The sequence below is a fragment of the Rutilus rutilus genome (assembly GCF_951802725.1).
Source record: "Rutilus rutilus genome assembly, chromosome: 13".
Classification (NCBI taxonomy): domain Eukaryota; kingdom Metazoa; phylum Chordata; class Actinopteri; order Cypriniformes; family Leuciscidae; genus Rutilus; species Rutilus rutilus.
The window spans coordinates 5999314-6020522 of NC_140218.1; the positions used below are offsets into that span (position 1 = coordinate 5999314).

Genomic DNA, 21209 nt, shown 5'->3' on the forward strand with positions numbered 1-21209 from the left:
AATACAGTGTATAGATGTTTGTTAGTAACTATATTTTTCAAGATATATTGTAGGTTAAATAAAATTTAAGCACCGGTGACCTGCTGGTGATAACTTAAACTTGCCAAGTTAGTATTAGACTGACATGATAAAATCACTAACTAAACCTAGTCTATTTAAAGTTATATCCAAACTTTAACTGATGCCATAACCAGTTATTGCAGTATTACTTTAACTTACTTTAGAGACATGTAAACAACATAAAATATATCCAGTTTCACTACATGCCATTGATGCTGCTAATAGAGAGAAACTCAGTGTTAACTTGAAATTATTGCTATAAATAATTCATCATTATATTATCATCAGTTTCCACAGGGCTGAAATTTGTGCAGGAGTTTGCAGGTACAGTGTGACTGACACCATTTTCTTCAATACACTTAGAATACTGTGTTAATCTGTATTATATACTGTACACATTAATATATTTTGTTCTCTCTCAGTGGATGTGACTCTGGATCCTGATTCAGCGAATTCATATCTCATCCTGTCTGATGATGGAAAACAAGTCAGTGATGGAGACTTTGAGCAGGGCGTCCCAGAAAACCCAAAGAGATTTGATGTGGGTCTTTGTGTTCTGGCAAAGCAGGGATTCAGTTCAGGGAGATTTTACTATGAGGTGCAGGTGAAGGGAAAGACTGGGTGGTGTTTAGGAGTGATCAGAGAATCCATTAAAAGGAAGGGGACGATCACACTGAAACCAGAGGATGGAGTCTGGACAGTGATTCTAAGAAATGAGAATCAATATGTAGCTTGCGAACATCCATTTGTCTTTTTATCTCTGAGAGTGAAACCTGAGAAGGTTGGTGTGTTTGTGGATTATGAGGAGGGTCTGGTCTCTTTTTATGACGTGGAGTCCAGATCTCATATCTACTCTTTCACTGGTCAGCCTTTCACTAAGAAACTCTATCCATTTTTTAGCCCATGCGATAATGATGAGGGTAAAAACTCAAACCCACTGATCATCACTCCTGTCAGATGAAACAGACAAAATAACTTTAAAGTCTGAAAAGATTAACTATGGATGCGCTGTTTTTAGAATATGTAAATAAAAACAAAAAATAATTTCTACTAACCACAATCAAGTAGATTGTACTTACAAATATAAAGAAAATTAACGTGATACTAGTGCAAAAAAGAAATGTATATTCAGGCCCTTAAAAAAAAATCAGTCATTGACAAAACATCACCTATAATAAAATATTTGTTCAAATTAGCCATTTACACGTATATATTATGTGTACGTGTAAATGGCTAATTTGTTAAAAATGCCTCATCCCCTCTTGGGATCTCTCCGTGGTCCTGACGGCCTTACAGAGAGCACCCTTTGAGCGTCTGCAGTCAGTGGAGATTAAAATCCTGTCCCTTTAAGCTACACTGTGTAATATTTTAAGTTGATTTTTAGCCAAAAACACTTTGTTCTTTCAAAATGATACATTCTCATTAATGTGTAATCACTTCAACCAACTAATTAAGTATTCTTGTAAGTGTATAATCTGCCATTTAGAATACATATGAGCGAGTCGCTCGAATGGCGGCAGCCATGTTGCGCATCCATTTTGAAAATATATTAGACAAAGAGGGACATACCTGGAAATTCAAGCTTCGCCTTTCGCGTTTTTACACTCAGTGGCACCGTGACGAATGCGAGGGGGGGATTACTCGCGACTGCCGTCAGATTTGAAATAATACGGCCACCGTAGGAGTTAAAATGCCCTCGGAATGGGAGGGGCTAGAAAGTAATATTCAGTTGGTAGTCATATACAATTTCTAGCGGTGAAGAGAGTGGGAGAGAATCCTACACAGTGTAGCTTTAAGACAGTGCTCCTGACTGCGCTCACTTCTATTATGAGGGTGGAGGAACTGTGGGCATTTTCGGTCGACAAAGTTTCAGGACTTCGCAACAGCTCTTTGTCTGCTATGGAGGACAGCTGTCTCCAAACAGAGGTTACCCCACTGGATATTGGATGCCATCTTCTTGGCGTATCAATCCCAAGATCAGCCGTGCCCATTTGGAGTGAGAGCTCACTCAACATGCGGTGTGAGCGTTTGTGCACGGCACGTCTCTGGCAGACATATGCAGAACTGCACGCTGGGTGACACACAACACATTCGCCAGATTTTATAATAATACAAGTAGATAGCCACGGGTCCTGTTTGCAGTGCCATTCCCCGCCAAGGATGGGATGCAAGCCCCTATTTTGCTCCTCAGATGAGCTCCCCAGACGGCGAACCCTGTTGGAGTTCCTCCAGCATCCTCGGCAGTCAAGTGTTGTGAAGACACAACTACTCGTGGATATGCCAGGTTTGCCGGCCCCTGTACTAGACTAGATGCCCATATGTTGTGATTCTCCTCCTTAGGTGATACAATATGTGTAAACTCCGTGGTAAGGGAGTTACTCTTTCCCTCGTCAGACCCTCTCTGCCATCTCTGTATAGCATTGAGTCCTCCCCTGAAACAGGCAGGATCTACTTCTGAGATACTCCACATGTAGTACTGTCCTGACGGTCAGTCCATACGAGTAATTCCACGTTACCTAGGGCAGGTTGTGGCATCTTCCATAGGGATCCCAATTCATCAGTCACTGACGATTATGTCAGATGTGACTGACTGATAGGGAACGTCTAGGTTACTAATTTAGTTAATACCCGTTAATACCCGTCGCAACAACTCCTGTCCCTCCGCTGACAGCTGGGACCTCGTCTCGGCTCCTCAGCGGAAACCGAATGCGAGTATTGCCCGCACGCCCTTATATACCCGGAAGCGGTGGTGCGGTTTGCAATGCAAATCTCACTTGCCAGCGTGCTATGGTAGATATCCCCCTACGCACCTGACTTAAGTTTAACCAAAAGTCCCTGACGCCTGCAAAATTATACCCAAGTGACTTCCCCTCTGACCGTGTTGGTTGATGCCGAAGTGTAGCTACTCTGACCGCATAAAATGCCTCAGAATTATAGTTTTCTAGAATTATAGAATTACCGCATCTAACCCGACCTAAGAGTCTTACACTGAGTCTTACGTCGTTCCTTTTTGAAAAGTATCATTTGGGAATAAGGTCTCTAGTGTTCCACTAACCTGCTGCGCAGTAGCCTGACATCGTCATACTCAGATTATAGTCAGAATATGAGTCTGATCTGCTCCATTGGGCTGTGATTAAGGGGCGTTTCAACCGAACCAGGAAAGAAAATGCCTCTGCACTCAATTGGATAGACCTACAACCAATCAGAGCGATGGAGTAAGTGACGTATGTTCTTCATTCATCTTTCCGATCCAATCGACAAATGCCTTGATCGCGGTTCTCTGTTCCTCTTTTAAAATTAATGCGCTGTCGATATTTTCTATAACAGACGATGGTGGAATCTACACATGATGTTGGCGGGGCTAAGTTCGGCTGGCATCCAGGCTAGCTGCACAGCATTGACTAGACAGACTCCAGTAAATGCCTTAGAACAGTGATTCTAAAACTTTTTACACCAAGTACCACCTCAGAAAATATTTGTTTTTTACAACATTTGGTTCACCATAATGACCAATATTAAAATAGAGTAGTAGGCCTAACTATTCAGCTACGCAAAGCTCATAACTCTGCTTCTAACCACAGGTCGAGAGCTGTCATTCCAACCACACAACTTTGCGATGCTGTTTGTGAATGTTCATTGTGCCTTTCCCAAAAGCATCGTTAGCCAACTATGGTCGCAAGTTCTGTCGTTATCAGCAGTTCAACAAGCCTGTGTTTCCCGAAACAATTGTTCCAACGAACATTTGCCAACAGCATTGCAAAGTTGTGTGTTCGGAACGATCTGTGGTTAGAAGCAGTTTCTTGTTTGCAAGAACCAGCCTGGAAATAAAGCAAAATAACTGAGAAAAATGAGAAATAGTCCTCAGATGCCATGTCCGTAATTAATAGCAAAACATCTAGCATTAATTCGATCTCAAACAGATTCAATAAAAGTAGTTATTATTCCACCACCTGCATGACGTCAATTACCAGCGTGGTTGAATGATCAATTTGCGACCAGTTAAGCATCGAGTTACTTCATTGTACAGGAAACACACCCCTGATCCGCACTCTCTTGCCAGATTGAAGCCACGATAGCAGTTTCATTGAAATTTTCATAATTTCATCATCCACCAATAACATTAATTAAAAATGTATTCAGTGATTCCACTGCATACCACTAGAGAGAGCCTGCGTACCACACTTTGAGAATCAGTGCCTTACATTATGCTTTAATCACGACCGGAGGACCTCAGACAAATTGCAGAGAGAGTCCCACCTGAAAGAAAAGAATACAACAGTTTTTATAGAATAGGAGCATGGCAAAGGTGACATGATACATTACATAATTTTTCTGCAATATGATTGGTTCTTCTTCATATAATTTTGAGCTCTTTCTTTAGCGGTTGTACCGGCGGGTAAAATCAGATTTCCCTCAGACGGACCGCCAACATATCCGTTAAATTTAAAAGTCTGAGATTCGTGCTTTAGGATCCAAAGGATATTTTGGCAGTCCGTCTGAGGGAAATCTGATTTTACCCGCCGGTAAAACCGTGTGTGTGCACTCGTGCAGAGGTCAGACAACGGACAGCATTGCTCTTGTATTTTCTGCAATCAATTCTGGTATAATTTCCTTATAGAGGTGTGTTGTCATCAGTTGATATGCCCATAATTAACCCAACTGACACAGTATGTGGTAAAATTTGTTTTTTTACAGTCCAAAAACAATAAGAAATCTATTCGTTCTCTATTTTTAAAGGAGGTTGTCATCAAATCTTGCTCTATTGCTTATTGGACTAAATTTGTTAATGACCTTGATTGGGAAAGTGTCTGGTTATTACCTCATAAGTTTTTTGTTACAAACAAATCAAAGAAATCTTTTTAAAGATAATCATTTTTCTGCAATATGATTGGTTCTTCATATGTATAATTCAGCAAACCATTCTGTTACTTTGTTACTTGAAGTCATAAGTTGATATATTTTGAAATCTGTCTAGTTTAATTTCCCCTTTTGTTATATCCAGAGATGATTCACACACACACACACACACACACACACACACACACACACACACACACACACACACACACACACACACACACACACACACACACACACTAACTGACTGAATGTTTGGGGACATTTCAGGTTTCAAAAGCATATAATTGTTAATCCTGCAAGAACAATAAATGTTAGTTATGATTAATAAAAAAAAAATCCATCACAGTGCATTGACTCGTTCTGTTACCACCAGGGCTGGACTGGGACAAAAAATCGGCCCGGGCATTTTGGCCCAGACCGGCCCACTATATGATCATAAACACCACCCATCTTTGCACGCCCTTAATTATTTGCATACCAACTCCTATTCATTAAAACCACTAATGCCATGTGATGAGTGAGTATAGGAACGAGTGAGAGTTTACAGATGAAATAAGTACAAATTTGACATTTATTAGTACAGTCGAACTATACTCCAAAGTGGTGAATCCTAAAACAAGCTATAAGCGGCTCTGGCATAGCAATACAAGTGTTTCTTACAGGATTTTTTGTTAAAACTGTGGTGGGTGGACCTTGGTTCTTCTAGGGGGGTTCGGGGGCATGCCCCCCCGTGAGAAAATTTTGTGCATTTTAATGTTAAATTCATCAATGTGGTGCACTTTGAGAGTTAAAAATTAAAAGCTCCAACCCATATTCAGTGTCCAAATTAAACAAAGAAAAATTCAAACCTCTTTTAGTTACAGTGTCTATTTACATTACACCTAGGCCTACTATATAATAGTTATAATATTAATCCAATGACAGTAATAGCCATATTTTGTAAAACAAATGCACTAAAAAATAAAGGACACTTTCATAATTAGTTTTGTAACAATTTCTATACTTGAAAGAGATAAGCACATGATCTTTTATTTTGACGCAAACTGCATCAAGCTTTTATTTTGGCGGAAAACATGGTTTACAAACGCCTGTCATTAAATTTCTAGTGAATTGCGGTAATCGTCAACTATGCAGATGTGGAAATAATCTGTAACTGGGTTATGGGTTCCTACACTCCATCATGACATAGCCTAAGTGTTTTGAAAGTAGTTCTGCTTACCGCAGGCTCTACACTCTCTCATCTCTCTCCTGATCCTCCGTCCTCACTATCATCATCTGCCACAGGAGCTGACGAAGGTCAGAAAACATATATTTTGACACATAAAGCGTCTGCTTTAAGGGCCTGGTTCTATTTTTTCACGCTATTTCTCTGCACATTCCTTGCGTTTCTTCTCCATCTCGCAGACTATTCTGGCAGATATTACACACTGACACTGCTGCACGCTCGCTCACTCGTTTAAAGTTGTGATTGGGCCAGCCCAGTGTCAATCAAGGAAAGAACCAATGGGCCGCTGATCTACGTTTTTCATGGGCTGGTCTGTCAGAAAAAAAACTAACACTGACTTTTTTTGACCAATGCATTACACCGGCACAAACCCAAAACGCAAGCAAAACAAAACAAAACGAATGGCCCGCCGATGTACACATATTATGGGCCGTAAAAAATTAAATAATAATAATAATAAAAAAAGTATTTATGAGATGTATCGGCCCAAAAAGCACGTCGGCCCACCGGGCATTTGCCCGGTATGCCCAATGGCCAGTCCAGCCGTGAGAGATTGTGCAAATAGCATACAACACACAAACAGAGTGCATGAGACTCTCAGCAGGGCACCAACGGACAAAAAGGCACCAGAGCAGAGGTAAATTGAGTGCGATATTATAATAAGGGAAATCAACATGTGCAACGAAGAGGAAAAAGCTCTGATAGTCGTGCTTTAAAAGACGTGAGAGAGATGGTGTTCTCAAGTTTCATAGTCTTTTGTAACTCATTCCAGTCGTGTGCAGCTGCAAATTGGAAGGAGCTACGGCCGAAGGAAGTATTTGCTTTATGGGTTACTAGGGAAATGTACCTACTAGAGCGCAGGTTACGGACCGGTAAGGCAATGGTGAGTAAAGAGTTCAAATACAGAGGGGTTTTGTGTAGAATTGACTTATATATCAGATGATACCAGTGGGTCAAGCGCCGAGTATGTAAAGAGGGCCAACCTACTAATGCATATAGATCGCAATGATGAGTATTAAAAGGTGCATTGGTGACAAAACGGATGGCACTGTTGTAGACCACATCTAACCTTTTCAGAAGAGAGGTAGAGGCAGTCCTATAAATGACATCACCAAAATCTAATATCGGAAGAACAGTCATTTTTACCAGCGTATGTTTGGCAGAATAAGTGAAAGAGGTTTTGTTTCTGAATAAAAAGCCAATTCTAGATTTAATTTTGGATTGAAGCTCGTTAATGTGGAACTGAAAAGAAAGTGTATTATCTAACCAGATACCTAGATATTTGTAGGTGCTAACATAATCTAGACTTGATCCATCCAGGGTCAAGATGCTAGTCAGGTTGGCAGGTACGGGCAGTGTGCGATTGAACAGCATGCATTTAGTTTTGCTGGAGTTTAGGAGCAGTTTAAGTCCGCAGAATGCATGCTGAATGGCCTCGAAGCTCTTTTGAAGATTAGTTAGCACAGTATCCAATGCAGGGCCAGATGTATATAAAATGGTTTCGTCTGCATAGAGGTGGATCTGCGAGATACCAGCGGCAAGAGCAACATCATTGATATAAACAGAAAAAAGAGTTGGTCCAAGAATCGAACCTTGTGGCACCCCAGTTGAGACAGCAATAGGTTCAGACAGACCCTCAGATTTAACATGTTGAACCCTGTCCGAGAAGTAGTTGGTGAACCAGTCAAGACAGTTTTTCGAAAAACCAAGGCTACCAAGTCTGCCAATGAGGATCTGATGATCGACCGAGTCGAAAGCCTTGGCCAGGTCAATAAATACGGCTGCACAGTAATGTCTTTTATCAATGGCAGTTGTAATATCATTTAAGACCTTGAGTGTAGCAGAGGTGCAGCCATGACCAGCTCGGAAACCTGATTGCATCGCAGAAAGCGTATTGTTTGATTCAAAATGTTTGATCATCTGTTTGTTGATTTGGCTTTCGAAAACTTTACTGAGACAGGGCAGGATAGATATGGGTCTGTAACAATTGGGGTCCAGCGTGTCACCCCCTTTAAAGAGGGGAATGACTGCTGCTGTTTTCCAGTCTTTAGGTATCTCTGAGGATACGATGGAAAGGTTGAACAGACTGGTAATAGGGGTTGCAATGATTGCTGCTGAGAGTTTCAGGAAGGACGGATCCAGATGATCTAATCCAGCTGATTTATAAGGGTCAAGCATTTGCAAATCTTTCATGACATCTGCTGATTGAATTTGCATGAATGAGAAATTAGGGGGACTAAGGCAAGGTGATGCGGGGGGTGAAGAGCTTATGGCTGCATGGGTAGCCAAGTTAAACACTTGGCCAGCCCTAGCAAAATGCTTATTGAAATGTTCAACTATAGCAGTTTTAACAGTAGTACAGTAATAGTGTTATCTAGCCACAACGCAGTAGGCAGTTGGGAGGAGGTGTTCTTATTCTCCATGGTCTTCACAGTGTCCCAGAACTTTTTTGAGTTGGTACTACAGGCCACAAATTTCTGTTTAAAGAAACTACTCTTGGCATTCCTGACTGCCTGTGTGTACCGGTTCCTTACTTTTCTGAAGAGTTGCATGTCGTGTGGGTTTTTTGAGACTATAGCAGTTCGCCACAAGGTGTTTTTGTGCTGGGCTAGAGCGGTCAGATCTTGAGTGAACCAAGGGCTGTATCTATTTTTGGTTCTAAACTTTTTGAGAGGAGCTTGTTTATTTAAGACAGACAGGAAAGCATTTTTAAAAAATGACCATGCATCCTCCACTGTCGGTATAAGGTCAACTTTCTTCCAAGGTACCCGGGCTAAGTCGATTAGGAAGGCTTGTTCACTAAAGTGCTTCATTGAACGTTTCACTCTAATGAGTGGAGGTGGTTTGATTACTGACCCATTACGGATACATGCAATAAGGCAATGGTCACTGAGATCCTGACTGAAAACAGCCGAGGTATATTTTGAGGGCATATTTGTTAAGATAATGTCAATAAGGGTTCCCTTGGTCACATTTTTCAGATTGTACCGGGTTGGTTCATTAACGATTTGTGTAAGATTTAGGTCGTCTAATTTCGATTGTACATTTGCAGGAATGTTGAACATGTCCCAGTTTAGATCACCTAATAATATGAACTCAGAGGATAGGTGGGGAGCTAACAGTTCACATATGGTGTCAAGGGCACAACTAGGGGCTGAGGGTGGTCTATAACAAACAGCAACAATAATAGACTTATTTCTGGAAAGATTGATTTTCAAGACAAGTAACTCAAATTGTTTAGCCACGGACTTGGATAGAACAATAGAACTCTGAAAACTATCCCTACAAAATACAGCGACCCCCCCTCCTTTATTAGCTCTATCTTGACGAAAGATGTTATAGTTGGGAATGATTATATCAGAGTTTTTTGTTGTTTTTCTGAGCCAAGTTTCCGAAACTGCTAAGATGCCAGGGTTAGCAGAATGTACTAGAGTAGTGAGTAGATCAAGTTTGGGCAGTAAGCTTCTAATATTCACGTGCATAAAACCCAAACTAGTATGGTCGCAAAAGTCTTTAAATGATAATACCTGAGGGGTTGAGGTATTAGTATGGGCTATTGGGCCAGGATTTGTCTCTATATCTCCAGAGGATATGAGAAGGGCTAAGATGAGTGATCGAGTAATGGCTTTAAGAACTGGTCGTTTAATACCTTTATGAAAGTAAAAGAGGGGGAATGATTTCGGGACAAATTGAGTTAGATTTATAGCATTAAAAGCAGAGAGTGATGATACATACGTATTGACCTGAGATGGTAAACCAAGGTGTTTAGTGATGAAGAAAGAGGCAGCCTCTCTGGAAAAACCAAATGAGCCCGAAGAAGTCACAAAGAAGTTTGGAGGGGGTATCATAAATTTAACTCGTGTTTGATGAAAAGGACATCTATAATAAGAATAAGCTAAAAAAGTTAACAAAAGCAACCAAAAACGGGCCATAATGTCCGGATGTAAAAATTGTCCAAAACTATCACAAAAAAAAAAAAAACAAAAAAAAAAAAAAAGAGCTTCTCCCTTTCTCCTCCCCAGAGAGTATACTGCGCATGCACTCTCAGAGCGGGGAAATCAAAACAATGCTTCCTCGGAAAGGTAGATCGCAACAGTTAATATTGTCTTTAGCCTACGAAATCCAGGCAATGGTCAGACCAACAGAGCATAAGCATCACCCCGACGAAGAGGGATCGCGGTAATCGGCTGCACCAGAAATCCTTCCATCCCGTGGAGCCGACCGAAGAATGAAGACAGAGAGCCGCCGAATCGGGCCCGGGCAGGGGTGGCCAACCGAAAAAAACGGCGCCGCCACAGCAGTCAGCAATCGAGCGGGCAACGGATGAACTAGCCGCAGCACCGAAGATCACAGCACCGGAACTTCAGCAGGGGAAATCTCCCGGGACAAATTGCCTCGTTGGTCAGGTGGAAGGTACGTCGGGCTTAATGCCGTGTTGTTAGCCAGTGATGTTATTGTCAGCTCTGTTGACAACGGGGCTAGTCAATAATAGTAGCTGGTTAGCCGTGAATATTTCTGATGATGAAAAGTATGAGTCCAAAGGCACTAGAAGTAATGATACATCACGCAGGCTGGCTGGAAGTTGTATGAGATCGTATGTCGGCTAGGCATAAATAGCAAGTATATTTTGAATAGGTTCCCGATCTGGTAAATTGAATCCAGGGGAGATCCGTTGTGATTTAGGAAGGATCGTATAAAGAAATAAGTGCAAAAAATAAATAAAAGTGACAGACAGGGACTATACACTGGACAGAAAATAGCGTGACTTGCACCTTACGCCATCTTGGACATCTGCATCAAAAAAAAAAAAAAAATAAATAAATAAATAAATTGTTGTCTTTGACTCAAGTGAAACCATCTTTCTTGTTACAGGTTCTGTAATTACAAGTGTAAAATATTATGAAAAAGTAATAAAATGAAGAACTCAGTTTAACAGAGTAAAGTGAGTCCTGTGTGTCTCTGGATCTCTGTCTGTTCAGAGGGTTGATCTCTGCCGCTCCACTGAATCCTGTCCATCAGTCACACACACTCAAACCTCTTCCAGCTCCTGAGGAACACAGAATCACAGCGACTTTCAATTTATATAACAACTGTTCCTCTGAAGGAGACTATTTAAAAGAATAATAAACTGTAAGAAGACTGGATGTAACATTTATAGATATGTCAAAACAGCAGGAGAGTCCATGGAGCCGTTCTACACTTAATACACTAAATACACTAATACACTTTATTGTACATACACTGTAAAAAATAATCCTGTAAAAAAACAATAAACTACTGGCAGCTGTGGTTGCCATTATCATACTGTTAAAATACGGTGTGTTACTGTTTTTGAAATTAACAGCTAAATACCGTTTTGACAACTACAGTATAAAACTGTAATTTTACAGCCCGGTATTTAACAGCTATATGCTGTAGTTGTCAAAACGGTATTTAGCTGTTAATTTCAAAAACAGTAACACATCGTATTTTAACAGTATGATAATGGCAACCACAGCTGCCAGTAGTTTACCATTTTTTTTACAGTATCATTTTTTACAATGACACCCCAATAATTTCAATTTATAACCCTGCACATTATTTTTGTCATGGATTACAAAAAAGGAATAAAGCCAAGTTAGGATTTTTTTTATTATTCTGATACAACACCAGATCAATTCTGCTCAATTATTGTGAACTAAAACAGGCAAATAAAAAAAATATAGTAACATAGTAGTCAAGTAATATTCAGTGCATAGAAATAAGCACCCATCAAAATGCAAAAATGGCTTAAGAAAAAGCAAACAAATACACAATATATAGAATTGACTTACCTGTATATAAAATACAAATCTAGTCTCAAATGAGGTTTTAGCAAACATTAGCCCAAAAACAGTTGCACTAAAACAAAGTAATTATTTAAAATAATTAAATCATTAAAAAATAACCTCTTAAATCAGGCTTTAAAAAACACCAGCCCTTTTTAATATCTAAAGAACTATGTATAAACAAAATAATAACACCAGGCCACCATGTTTCTGAAAACAAACTGCATGTGTAGGGAGTGTCAGCTACATTTTAAATGAAGTGCCACTTGAAGTACATAAGTCTTTTTAAAAGATTTGATACTTTGGTACTGACGGTTATGGTCTTCTTCTGCACGGTTTTCCCAGATTTTTTGGACATCACTTTTCCCCTTGCAGCCTTGGTCCCCTTTTCTGGATTAATTACAACAAAACGTCTGAAAAATAAGAGGAGAATATCTTCAGTGAACAATGATTTAAAAGGAATAGTTCACCCAAAACAAGAATTTATCCCACAATTTACTCAATCTCAAAATATGGCTTTCTTCTTTCAGCCAAACACAAATAGAGTTATATTACATACATCCTTCCCCTTTGTAATGGCACTGAACAATGCCAAGTTTTTGAAGCTCCAATAAATGCATCAATCAATCATAAAAGTAAAAAAAAAAGTTCTTCTGAAGAAAAGCCATGCATTTTTGTAAGAAAGATATCTGTATTTTATAATTTTATAAAATATAATCACTGGCTTCTGGCATGGCCGTATGTGTGTTCATGATTGAGTTGAGTTCTGGTGGAAGGGTGACCTCTGACCTGACGTATAGCAAAGACGTAGCGAAAGATTAGGTTGGAACTGACGAATGCGGAAGTGCAGAGGATAGAGTAAAACAAAATGCAAGTCATGAATTAGAAGTCTAAAAAGAGACGTTTTGAAAGAAAAGGACTTTGATATAAGATTTCATATGTCGGGTCAGAGGTCATTCTTCTGCCGCAACTCGACTCTATCATGAACTCGTGTACGGCTGTTTCCGGAAGCCAGTGATTATAGTTTATAAAAGTTATAAACATGGATATTTTTAAGCTTCAAAAACTCGGGATCTATTTAATGCCATTGCAAAGCTGGGAAGCCAGTATATTATTTTATATAACTCTGACTGTGTTCGGCTCAAAGAAGAAAGTAATATACACATAGGATGGCTTGAGGATTCCATTGTCCATTAGACACATTTAAAGTATATAAGACAAGAATTTAAAATGTTGTTCATACCTCACTACCATTTACTGACAAAAAAGATTTGAACATGTTTCATAAACACTTATAATTCAAAACTCAAACTTTATAATTCCCTTGCATGCTTGACAGTATAAACGCGTTATGAGTGTGCGTGCAAATCTTACCCATTCACTAACCGGATTCACTGGATCTTTATATATATTGTTATTTTATAATATAGGCCTACTTGATAACAGGGCGATTAAAATAAGCGCAGAGCGGCAAATTAAGTTACACCAGCAGATAATTTGTCTATGTCTCTAGATAATGTCTCTCATGGACTGAATGTGCATGTTAACTTGCCACACAAGAAGAAAAAATATATATATTTCGTTCATTCCATTCATCTATTACTTGGATAAAGTTTGGTAATGCAGGTTGAATGAAAATTAGGTATTCTTACCTGTGTGTGTGATAAAATGGCTGTATGGCAGTCTGGGCTCAATCTCACTCCGTTGACCAATTATTTGCCTATAGTTAAAACACATAATTTAATGGAGCCATCTTATTTAAATCACAGAAGCTTCATTAGATGTTTAAGATGTTATATTTTAAAGTAATAGGTCATTTAAAGATAATAAAATAATAAATCGTTGAAAACCTACCTCATTCAGATAATCCAAAATGTCGCCTTGTGCACATTGGACGAAAATAGGGTATAATACTGTTAAATAACAGTGACAATTTGTTGTTGATCGACCACACAACCCGAAGTGAACAAGTCTTCCCATAATGCATTGTAAAAAAAAAGCAAAATGCTGTTATTACATGGAAACAGCAATTTGCTGTTAAATTTCCATGTAAATTTACAGGATTTTTTTACAGTGTATAAACATTGCAGTCAAAATCTGCAGTCATATCAAGATGTTTGGATTGTGAGAATCGAATCAATGAATCAATTTGATTAGTTCATTAGCATAAAGAAAGAAAAAAACGGGGAAAGACAAACAAACACAGAGTTTCAGGTAATTCTGGTATTTAAGGATGAAGTGAATCTTTATTATGTACAAACCTCTCGATTCCTTCAGTTTCTGGTTTGTCTCCATCATCTTTACCTCCAGTGATGCCTTCTCTTTCTTCAGCTGACAGATTTCTGTGATGAAACTATCAATATCCAGGATGGACAGATATATTATCTACATTTAACAGGTTTACATTTTAAACATGCTATTCTCAAACTTCTACTGGTTTCTTCAGAATCTGTGAGCACTGTGTGAACTCCTTTCAAAAGTGAGCTGCTGCTGCTGCTTCGTTTCGTTTACAGTGGATCTTAAACTAATAAATAGTGCATTAGCGCCACCTATTGGCAGTATATGGACCAGAAAACACCCTTCATCTCTGGAGGTATCAGAGCTCTCAGTCATCGTTTCCAGCTCCTCCTGTATCCACACTGAGCCTCACACACCGTCCAGAGCAAACAACAAGCAAGCACTACACACTATAGCTACTGTTAGCATATTTGAAATGTTTATAGATATATGTTTTAACCTCCAGTGAGCTCTTTCTTTAGTGGTTTTAACAGCGGGTAAAATCAGATTTCCCTCAGACGACAGACGGCTGAGATTCGCGCTTCAGGATCGTGACGTGTGTGTGCGCACTCGTGCAGTGGCCAGACAACGGTCAGCATTTTATTATTGCTTAATATAAATGTATGCAAATCATGCACACATTTTATTATTATAAAAACAACTAACAATCTTCTTCTTCTTTTTTTTTTTACCACGTCTTCATCATTTATTTTTTGCTAACCGAAAGCCTTTAAATGTTTTATTGTTTTACCGATCCAGGAAATCAAGGCAAATTACACTAAATCATATGTTTAGTGTGTCTTTTTAAACAAACTTTTGTATAACAATTGTATAAACTGTGATAACTTTATATTTGTTCTCTTCAAAAATTAAGGAACTGAATAAAACTACACATATTCTAAAAGTTTCTTACACTGTTTACTCACTCAGCATGGATGGATTAGGAACAGTTTAATATTTATGATTATGGGCGGAGCTACAGTATATGACGTCACTGCATGTGTGTAAAGACTTCGGTGAAAATGAAACTGAACAGGTGAACTGGAAGCTTCTTCAAACAACACTTCTTTTCAGAAACCCTGAAATTAACAATCAAATCTGACATTCACTCACAGGTAAGCGATGGAAATGTAAGTTCACTAGTTTAATAGCATGATGCAGTACAAGAACGTTTGTAAAATTAAAGTCTGTGTTCATGTCACATATCAGAATCAGGAAGTATTTGAACTTCAGACAGAATAAACAAAGTTCAATGAAAACCATAACTCGATTAAACAGAAATTACTCTTGGTGGTTACATATGTTTATTTAGTAAGTTATTTGCTTGAAAAATTACAGTTCCACTCATTTTCTGTGTTTTTTTTAATTTTTTTTTATAAATCTTATGATGGTATTAAAATGTTTTTGTGAAAACCTATTATATTAGTAATTAGTAATTATACAGTACCTAGTACTGTGGCTCCTAGTTTCTGTTTAGTTTCTGTATTTAGCTTCTTCAGGTTTTTTTCTACAGGTAACATGCAACATCCACAGCCTAATTAACTATTTAGTTATAGTACATATAATTATCAAAATGCTCTCCTCAGGAATGTAGACAATTTATTGACATTACTTATCTTTTCAGTCATGGCGTCCTCCAGTGGTCCATCACTAAATGAGGAGCTCCAGTGCTCCATCTGTCTGGAAGTGTTCACTGATCCAGTCACCACTCCATGTGGACACAACTTCTGCAGAACCTGCCTGATCAAGAGCTGGACGAACACACAGACCTGCTTCTGTCCACTCTGTAAAGAAATATTCAGCAGAAGACCTGATCTCAAGATTAATACAACACTCAGAGAGGTTGTGCAACACTTTAAGGAGAAGCTCAATCCAGGAGAATCTGAGGTGTTCTGTGACATCTGTGGTGAAAGAAAGCAGAAAGCTGTGAAGACCTGCCTGACGTGTCAAAGCTCTTACTGTGACTCTCATCTGGAGCCTCATCGCAGAGTCCCACGTCTAAAGAAACACACACTGATCAATGCTGTGGAAAATCTGGAGGATTATATATGCCAGAAACACGAGAGACCTCTGGATCTGTTCTGCACAGATGACCAGATGTGTGTTTGTCTGTCCTGTACTGAAGGAGAACACAGGACTCACAACACTGTTCCTATAGAGGAGGAGAGTCGAGAGAAGGTAAAGAAATACAGACAAAACACTTTAAACACACTGTGAAATGCATCCTAAATCAGGTAAACGTTAATTTTGTAAATCTTTGAGAATTCAAGATGTTACCTTCAAAGCTGACAGACATGGACTAAAAGACATAAAAGACATCTCAAATAAGAAGAAAACAAATTGTGTTTTCAGAAGATCGAACGCTATATTCAGTGATAAATGTGTCTGTGTTTTTCTCTGTATGTAGATGATCCAGGACAGAATTAAGAAGATTCAAGAGATCACGCGCTCAGAGCAGAGAAAAGTGAGTGTAAAAAATTATTAGAATCATTTGGCTTCTTGCAATTTGAGCCGCAACTTATCACAAGCTTTGCGATCTTTCCTCGAGAAGTGTTGCTTGAACTGAATCTTCCTCTTTTTGCAGACTCTCGCCTCCATTGATTGTTCCCTTACTTCGTCACGGGCCGTCCACATTAGAAAATGGATGATTATTGGTCTGGGTGTCCTGTTGGTAGCAACATTGATAGCAACATTGATCATCTTGCTTAAACAATATACCGTGAGTGTGAAGGAGTGTGTAAGTGTATTGGTTTAGGAGTGAGTGGTTTGGTACTTGCGGTTAAGTGTGTCTTCAGCTGCTTCTTGAACAATGTGATGGTCTCAGCAGTTCGGTTGGAGGTTAAAATAAATAAATAAAATATTTAAAATAGGGGAAAACAAAAAGTTAAAAAGAGCAGTAAAAAAATATGTTTTTTTGTTAGTGTTTGCAAATAATTTATATATATATCTATATCTATAAATAATATAATATATATATATTTTTTATATGCACCTATTCAGTCGTATTCATATACCTAATATGTTGAAAATGCAAAATGGAAAAAAATCTAGTCTTCTAGTCTCCTCACAGTCAATGAATTACATACTGTAAATCACATAACTGAAAATTTCAACAACAACAACAAAAAATTGGTTTGCATCACTTGATAATATTGTTGTTCATTTAGCATTTAAACAGTGTCAGTGTTCTGTCACTTTGGTCTGTTTATTCTTGGCTTTGATGAGAGAACTCTGAAGCCTTGTTTATACTTTTGCCTGGCTCTGCAGCGCGAGTCTCCGCTGACTCCTACACTCAACGGCTGTCCGAATTCACTCACTCGTTTTCATTTACTCCAAGTGAAATGTATTAGTGGACTAATCTAGGGAATAGTGATTGAGGATTTAGGGGGTGCGATTTCGGATTCAGCCGATGTTTATTTTAGTACACTTCATCAAAACCAGAATACAAAGAATCGTGTAAAATATATGGATATGAGAACATATGAATAAAACGACACTCGGTTACTAACGTAACCTCGGTTATCTCTAGAGAGGGAACGAGTGTTGCGTAAGTTTATCTTACGCTACGGGAAAACTCCTTTTCTCGAGAATACTAAAGCAAAAAATTATCCTTAATTTTTAGAATGTAAAACGCATTTGCTGCAGCAGGCTACGCAACACTCGTTCCCTCTCTAGAGAGAACCGAGGTTACTTTAGTAATCAAGTGTCGCTCTCTTACGAGAGTACTCTCGTGTTGCCTTTAGCTTACGCTACGGGAACCCTATGTAAAGCGCTGTGCGTGCTAAGTTTCCAACACTTATGTCCCAAGGGCAGTAGCCCAGGGCTCATGTATAAGTGAAGTGATCGCAACGGCAGAACAGGGCGGGACGACTCTGTGTTATGAGATAGGTGCATACACATATATGTACACAGTTAACCCTCTGGGGTCTGAGCTGTTTTCTGGGCCTGGAGGTGTTCTGACATGCTCTGACATTTGTGGTTATTTCTGTTACTTGTGACATTTTCATGGCTAAAGTCTGATTACACTGTATTCAGCACAAACTCTGCTACAATAATATATCAGCAGCATGTGTGTAAAAGTTTGTAGTTTGAGATAATGACATTTATGCGTGGTTTGTGAAAATACAAAAAAAAATTCTCACTGAAATAAGGTCATGAAACCCATACTGATTATTTCTTCACAAGACTTTTGAAAATTGTATGACGTAGCCTAGAATATTTGCTCTAAAACTATGTGAAAATCACCCTGACTGCTCATTCAGAGAAGACAATATATTGATTTAAAATTTTTACGACGTGTTTTGTGTGATAAAGCTTTATGCGGGAGGGGCGGATCACCTCATTAATATGTAAGTCTTTTCACACCTGAGAAAGACAAAGACACTCCCTAATGGCCCTATCATAATAGAATTGCCATTCTGACCAACCTTGCACAAAGAATGAGGAGATTTAAAAAAGAATGGCTTTTAGATTGTTTGGATTTATTTACAACACAACATAATCCAAATATACACAACAAATGACAAAAAAGCACTCATTGAAAACAATCATCCAAAGAAAGAGACCTTTGTGCCATTCCTAAAAACATTGTACATACATACATACCTTTCATTTCCAAGGTGTTTGATTTTCACTTTACCATGTTCATGTACAGAGACTCATGTGAATGTTGAAGTCAGCAGGACTCAGTGGTATCTGGGTCCTGAAAGAAAAAAAAAAGTGAACATAATGATATCAAGAGGAAGGCCTGCACGATTTTGGGAATACATTTTAGATTTTTCTGGTTAAAATTGCCTTTTAAAATTCACAGAATACACACACACACACACACACAAATGTTTCCAATAATATATAATATAATGAACACCAGGTTTGTTGTGCCTTGTAGGCATAGGCTATGCGCAGTGCTGCATAAAATAATAACAATAACCTATAGCAGCATATAAATCTTCCAAAAGATTTCAGTAACAACTAAGCTAGAGAAAAATATATTGATTATCATGTTACTTCAAATGTTTTAATTCGTTATGATGATATGAAATGAGATAATAGTAAAAACATGAAGCCGTTTGTTGCGTTTTGCTTTTCAAACGATCCAAAATATGATACATTCAAACGCGATCGCGCTCAAATATAAAAAATTATGGTTACCATATACATATCTACGTTTGAGCAGATATCCACAAACACAGTAACAGTAAACACGGGTCTAAATATTATAATATTCACCTATATCTAGCAACAGTTCAACTGCAATGTGAAATTTATGCAACAATAACAAACTAATATGTAAGAATTTCTTACCTTACATCTTTCTTGTCTTCAAATCGCGTTCTTCTTCTTCTGGGGGTAAACCCAATGTAAGCTCACGGCGCGTCTTTCAATCTCGACGAAAAGCAGAGACTGATGAAGTGTTTTGGTGTTTTGTTTTTGAGGTAACGAGCGCGTTCGCGTTCCATGTGGAGATTTGCATGTGAATATCTTTTGCGCGAGTGGGCGTGGTCAAATTAAAAAAAATTAGGAAGCGTTTGAGAAGCTGGACATCTTGTTGGTTTTATACAAATTACTTAAACAGAGAATATTTGTTTTCAGTTTGAATCTGATCATTTAAAAGTACACACTTAAATGTTTATAAAGGTATATGGCTGATAAATGTGTGATAAGTATTCGCTGTGTTTTGTTTCAGTTTATAGACGTGCTCAAGAAAAAAAAGTTCACCGCGACGGAGAGGCAGAATGCACAGCCTGTTTATTTTCTTTATTTTACAAAAGCACAATGTTTTGATTTGATTGTAAGTGGACACATACAAAAGTAGAAATATCGAAGATTCTTTTTTTATATTTCTTTTTTCTGTATGACCATAAATGACGGAGTAATTTAAGTTTAAAGTGCTACAATGTGAAGAAAATCCAACAAAACGCGCCGGCGCGTTTTTCGACCTCAGAGGGTTAAAGGTCCCGTTCTTCGTGATCCCATGTTTCAAACTTTAGTAAGTGTGTAATGTTGTTGTTAGAGTATAAATAATATCTGTCAAATTCTAAAGCTCTAAGTTCAATGCCAAGCGAGATATTTTATTTAACAGAAGTCGCCTACAGCGAACGGCCAGTTTGGACTACATCCCTCTACTTCCTTCTTTAATGACGTCACTAGAATAGTTTTTTGACTAACCTCCGCCCACAGGAATACACAAAAAAGGGGGCGTGGTCTTGTTGCACTCTCACGGAGAAGAGGAAGAGTTGCGTTTGTAGAGTGTGTTTGTCGCCATGTCATCGAGACGCTGTTATTTTCATCCCGGAGTCCAATCACCTTTGTTTGGCACTGAGCGCATGCATCTCCACGTTATGGTAAGAGGCATGACCTTTTCGGGCAACGTCTGCTAAGCTACTGTCGAATCACAACACAGGAACCGCTGGCACAATCAGAACTCGTTACGTATTTCTGAAGGAGGGACTTCATAGAACAAGGAAGTCATCAGCCCATTCTTAGGACAGTGAAAACAGCGGTATACAGATAAGTAAATTGTGTGAAAAATACTGTGTTTTTTACACGCAAAACATGAACACATGTTATATTGCACACTGTAAACACAATCAAAGTTTCAAAAACACACGAAAAACGTGACCTTTAAGGCAGTATGACCACCTTCAACTGCATAAGCCCACAGGATGTTGCAGCATATCAACAGTCTAATCAAAATGGATTAATTCCAGGCGAAAATCACCCTGACTGCTCATTCAGAGAAGACAATATATTGATTTAAAATTTTTATGACGTGTTTTGTGCCACAAAGCTTTATGCCGGAGCTCATTAATATGTAAGCTTTCCACACCTGAGAAAGACAAAGACCCTCCTCTAACTGCCCTATTAGGAGCTATCAGGCCCCTATCATTCTGAGCAACCTTTCACAAAGAATGAGGAGATTTAAAAAAGAATGGCTTTTAGATTGTTTGATTTATTTACAACACAACATAATCCAAAGA

General features: G+C 38.6%; 2 protein-coding genes and 1 long non-coding RNA gene across 3 annotated transcripts in view; 2 read left to right on the forward strand and 1 right to left on the reverse strand.

Annotated features, from left to right (window-relative positions):
• LOC311302614 (E3 ubiquitin-protein ligase TRIM39-like) overlaps positions 1-5330 on the forward strand; it is a 28105-nt gene extending 22775 nt beyond the window's left edge. The window contains exons 7-8 of the mRNA XM_084428600.1: positions 349-384; positions 483-5330. Coding sequence (XP_084284726.1) covers positions 349-384; positions 483-1021 — 575 coding nt within the window. The 3' untranslated portion in view covers positions 1022-5330. The remainder of the gene's footprint in view (positions 1-348; positions 385-482) is intronic.
• A 1360-nt stretch (positions 5331-6690) lies between these two features.
• On the reverse strand, positions 6691-14012 carry LOC311302659. The gene is made up of 4 exons (XR_014629638.1): positions 13807-14012; positions 13605-13672; positions 12266-12365; positions 6691-11192 (listed from the first exon to the last, which is right to left on the reverse strand). It is a non-coding gene; the product is annotated as an uncharacterized lncRNA (long non-coding RNA).
• A 15-nt stretch (positions 14013-14027) lies between these two features.
• Positions 14028-21209, forward strand: part of LOC311302627 (uncharacterized protein) — a 30412-nt gene continuing 23230 nt past the window's right edge. The window contains exons 1-4 of the mRNA XM_084428625.1: positions 14028-15344; positions 15854-16407; positions 16637-16693; positions 16814-16948. Of these exons, the coding sequence (XP_084284751.1) occupies positions 15856-16407; positions 16637-16693; positions 16814-16948 (744 nt within the window). The 5' untranslated portion in view covers positions 14028-15344; positions 15854-15855. The remainder of the gene's footprint in view (positions 15345-15853; positions 16408-16636; positions 16694-16813; positions 16949-21209) is intronic.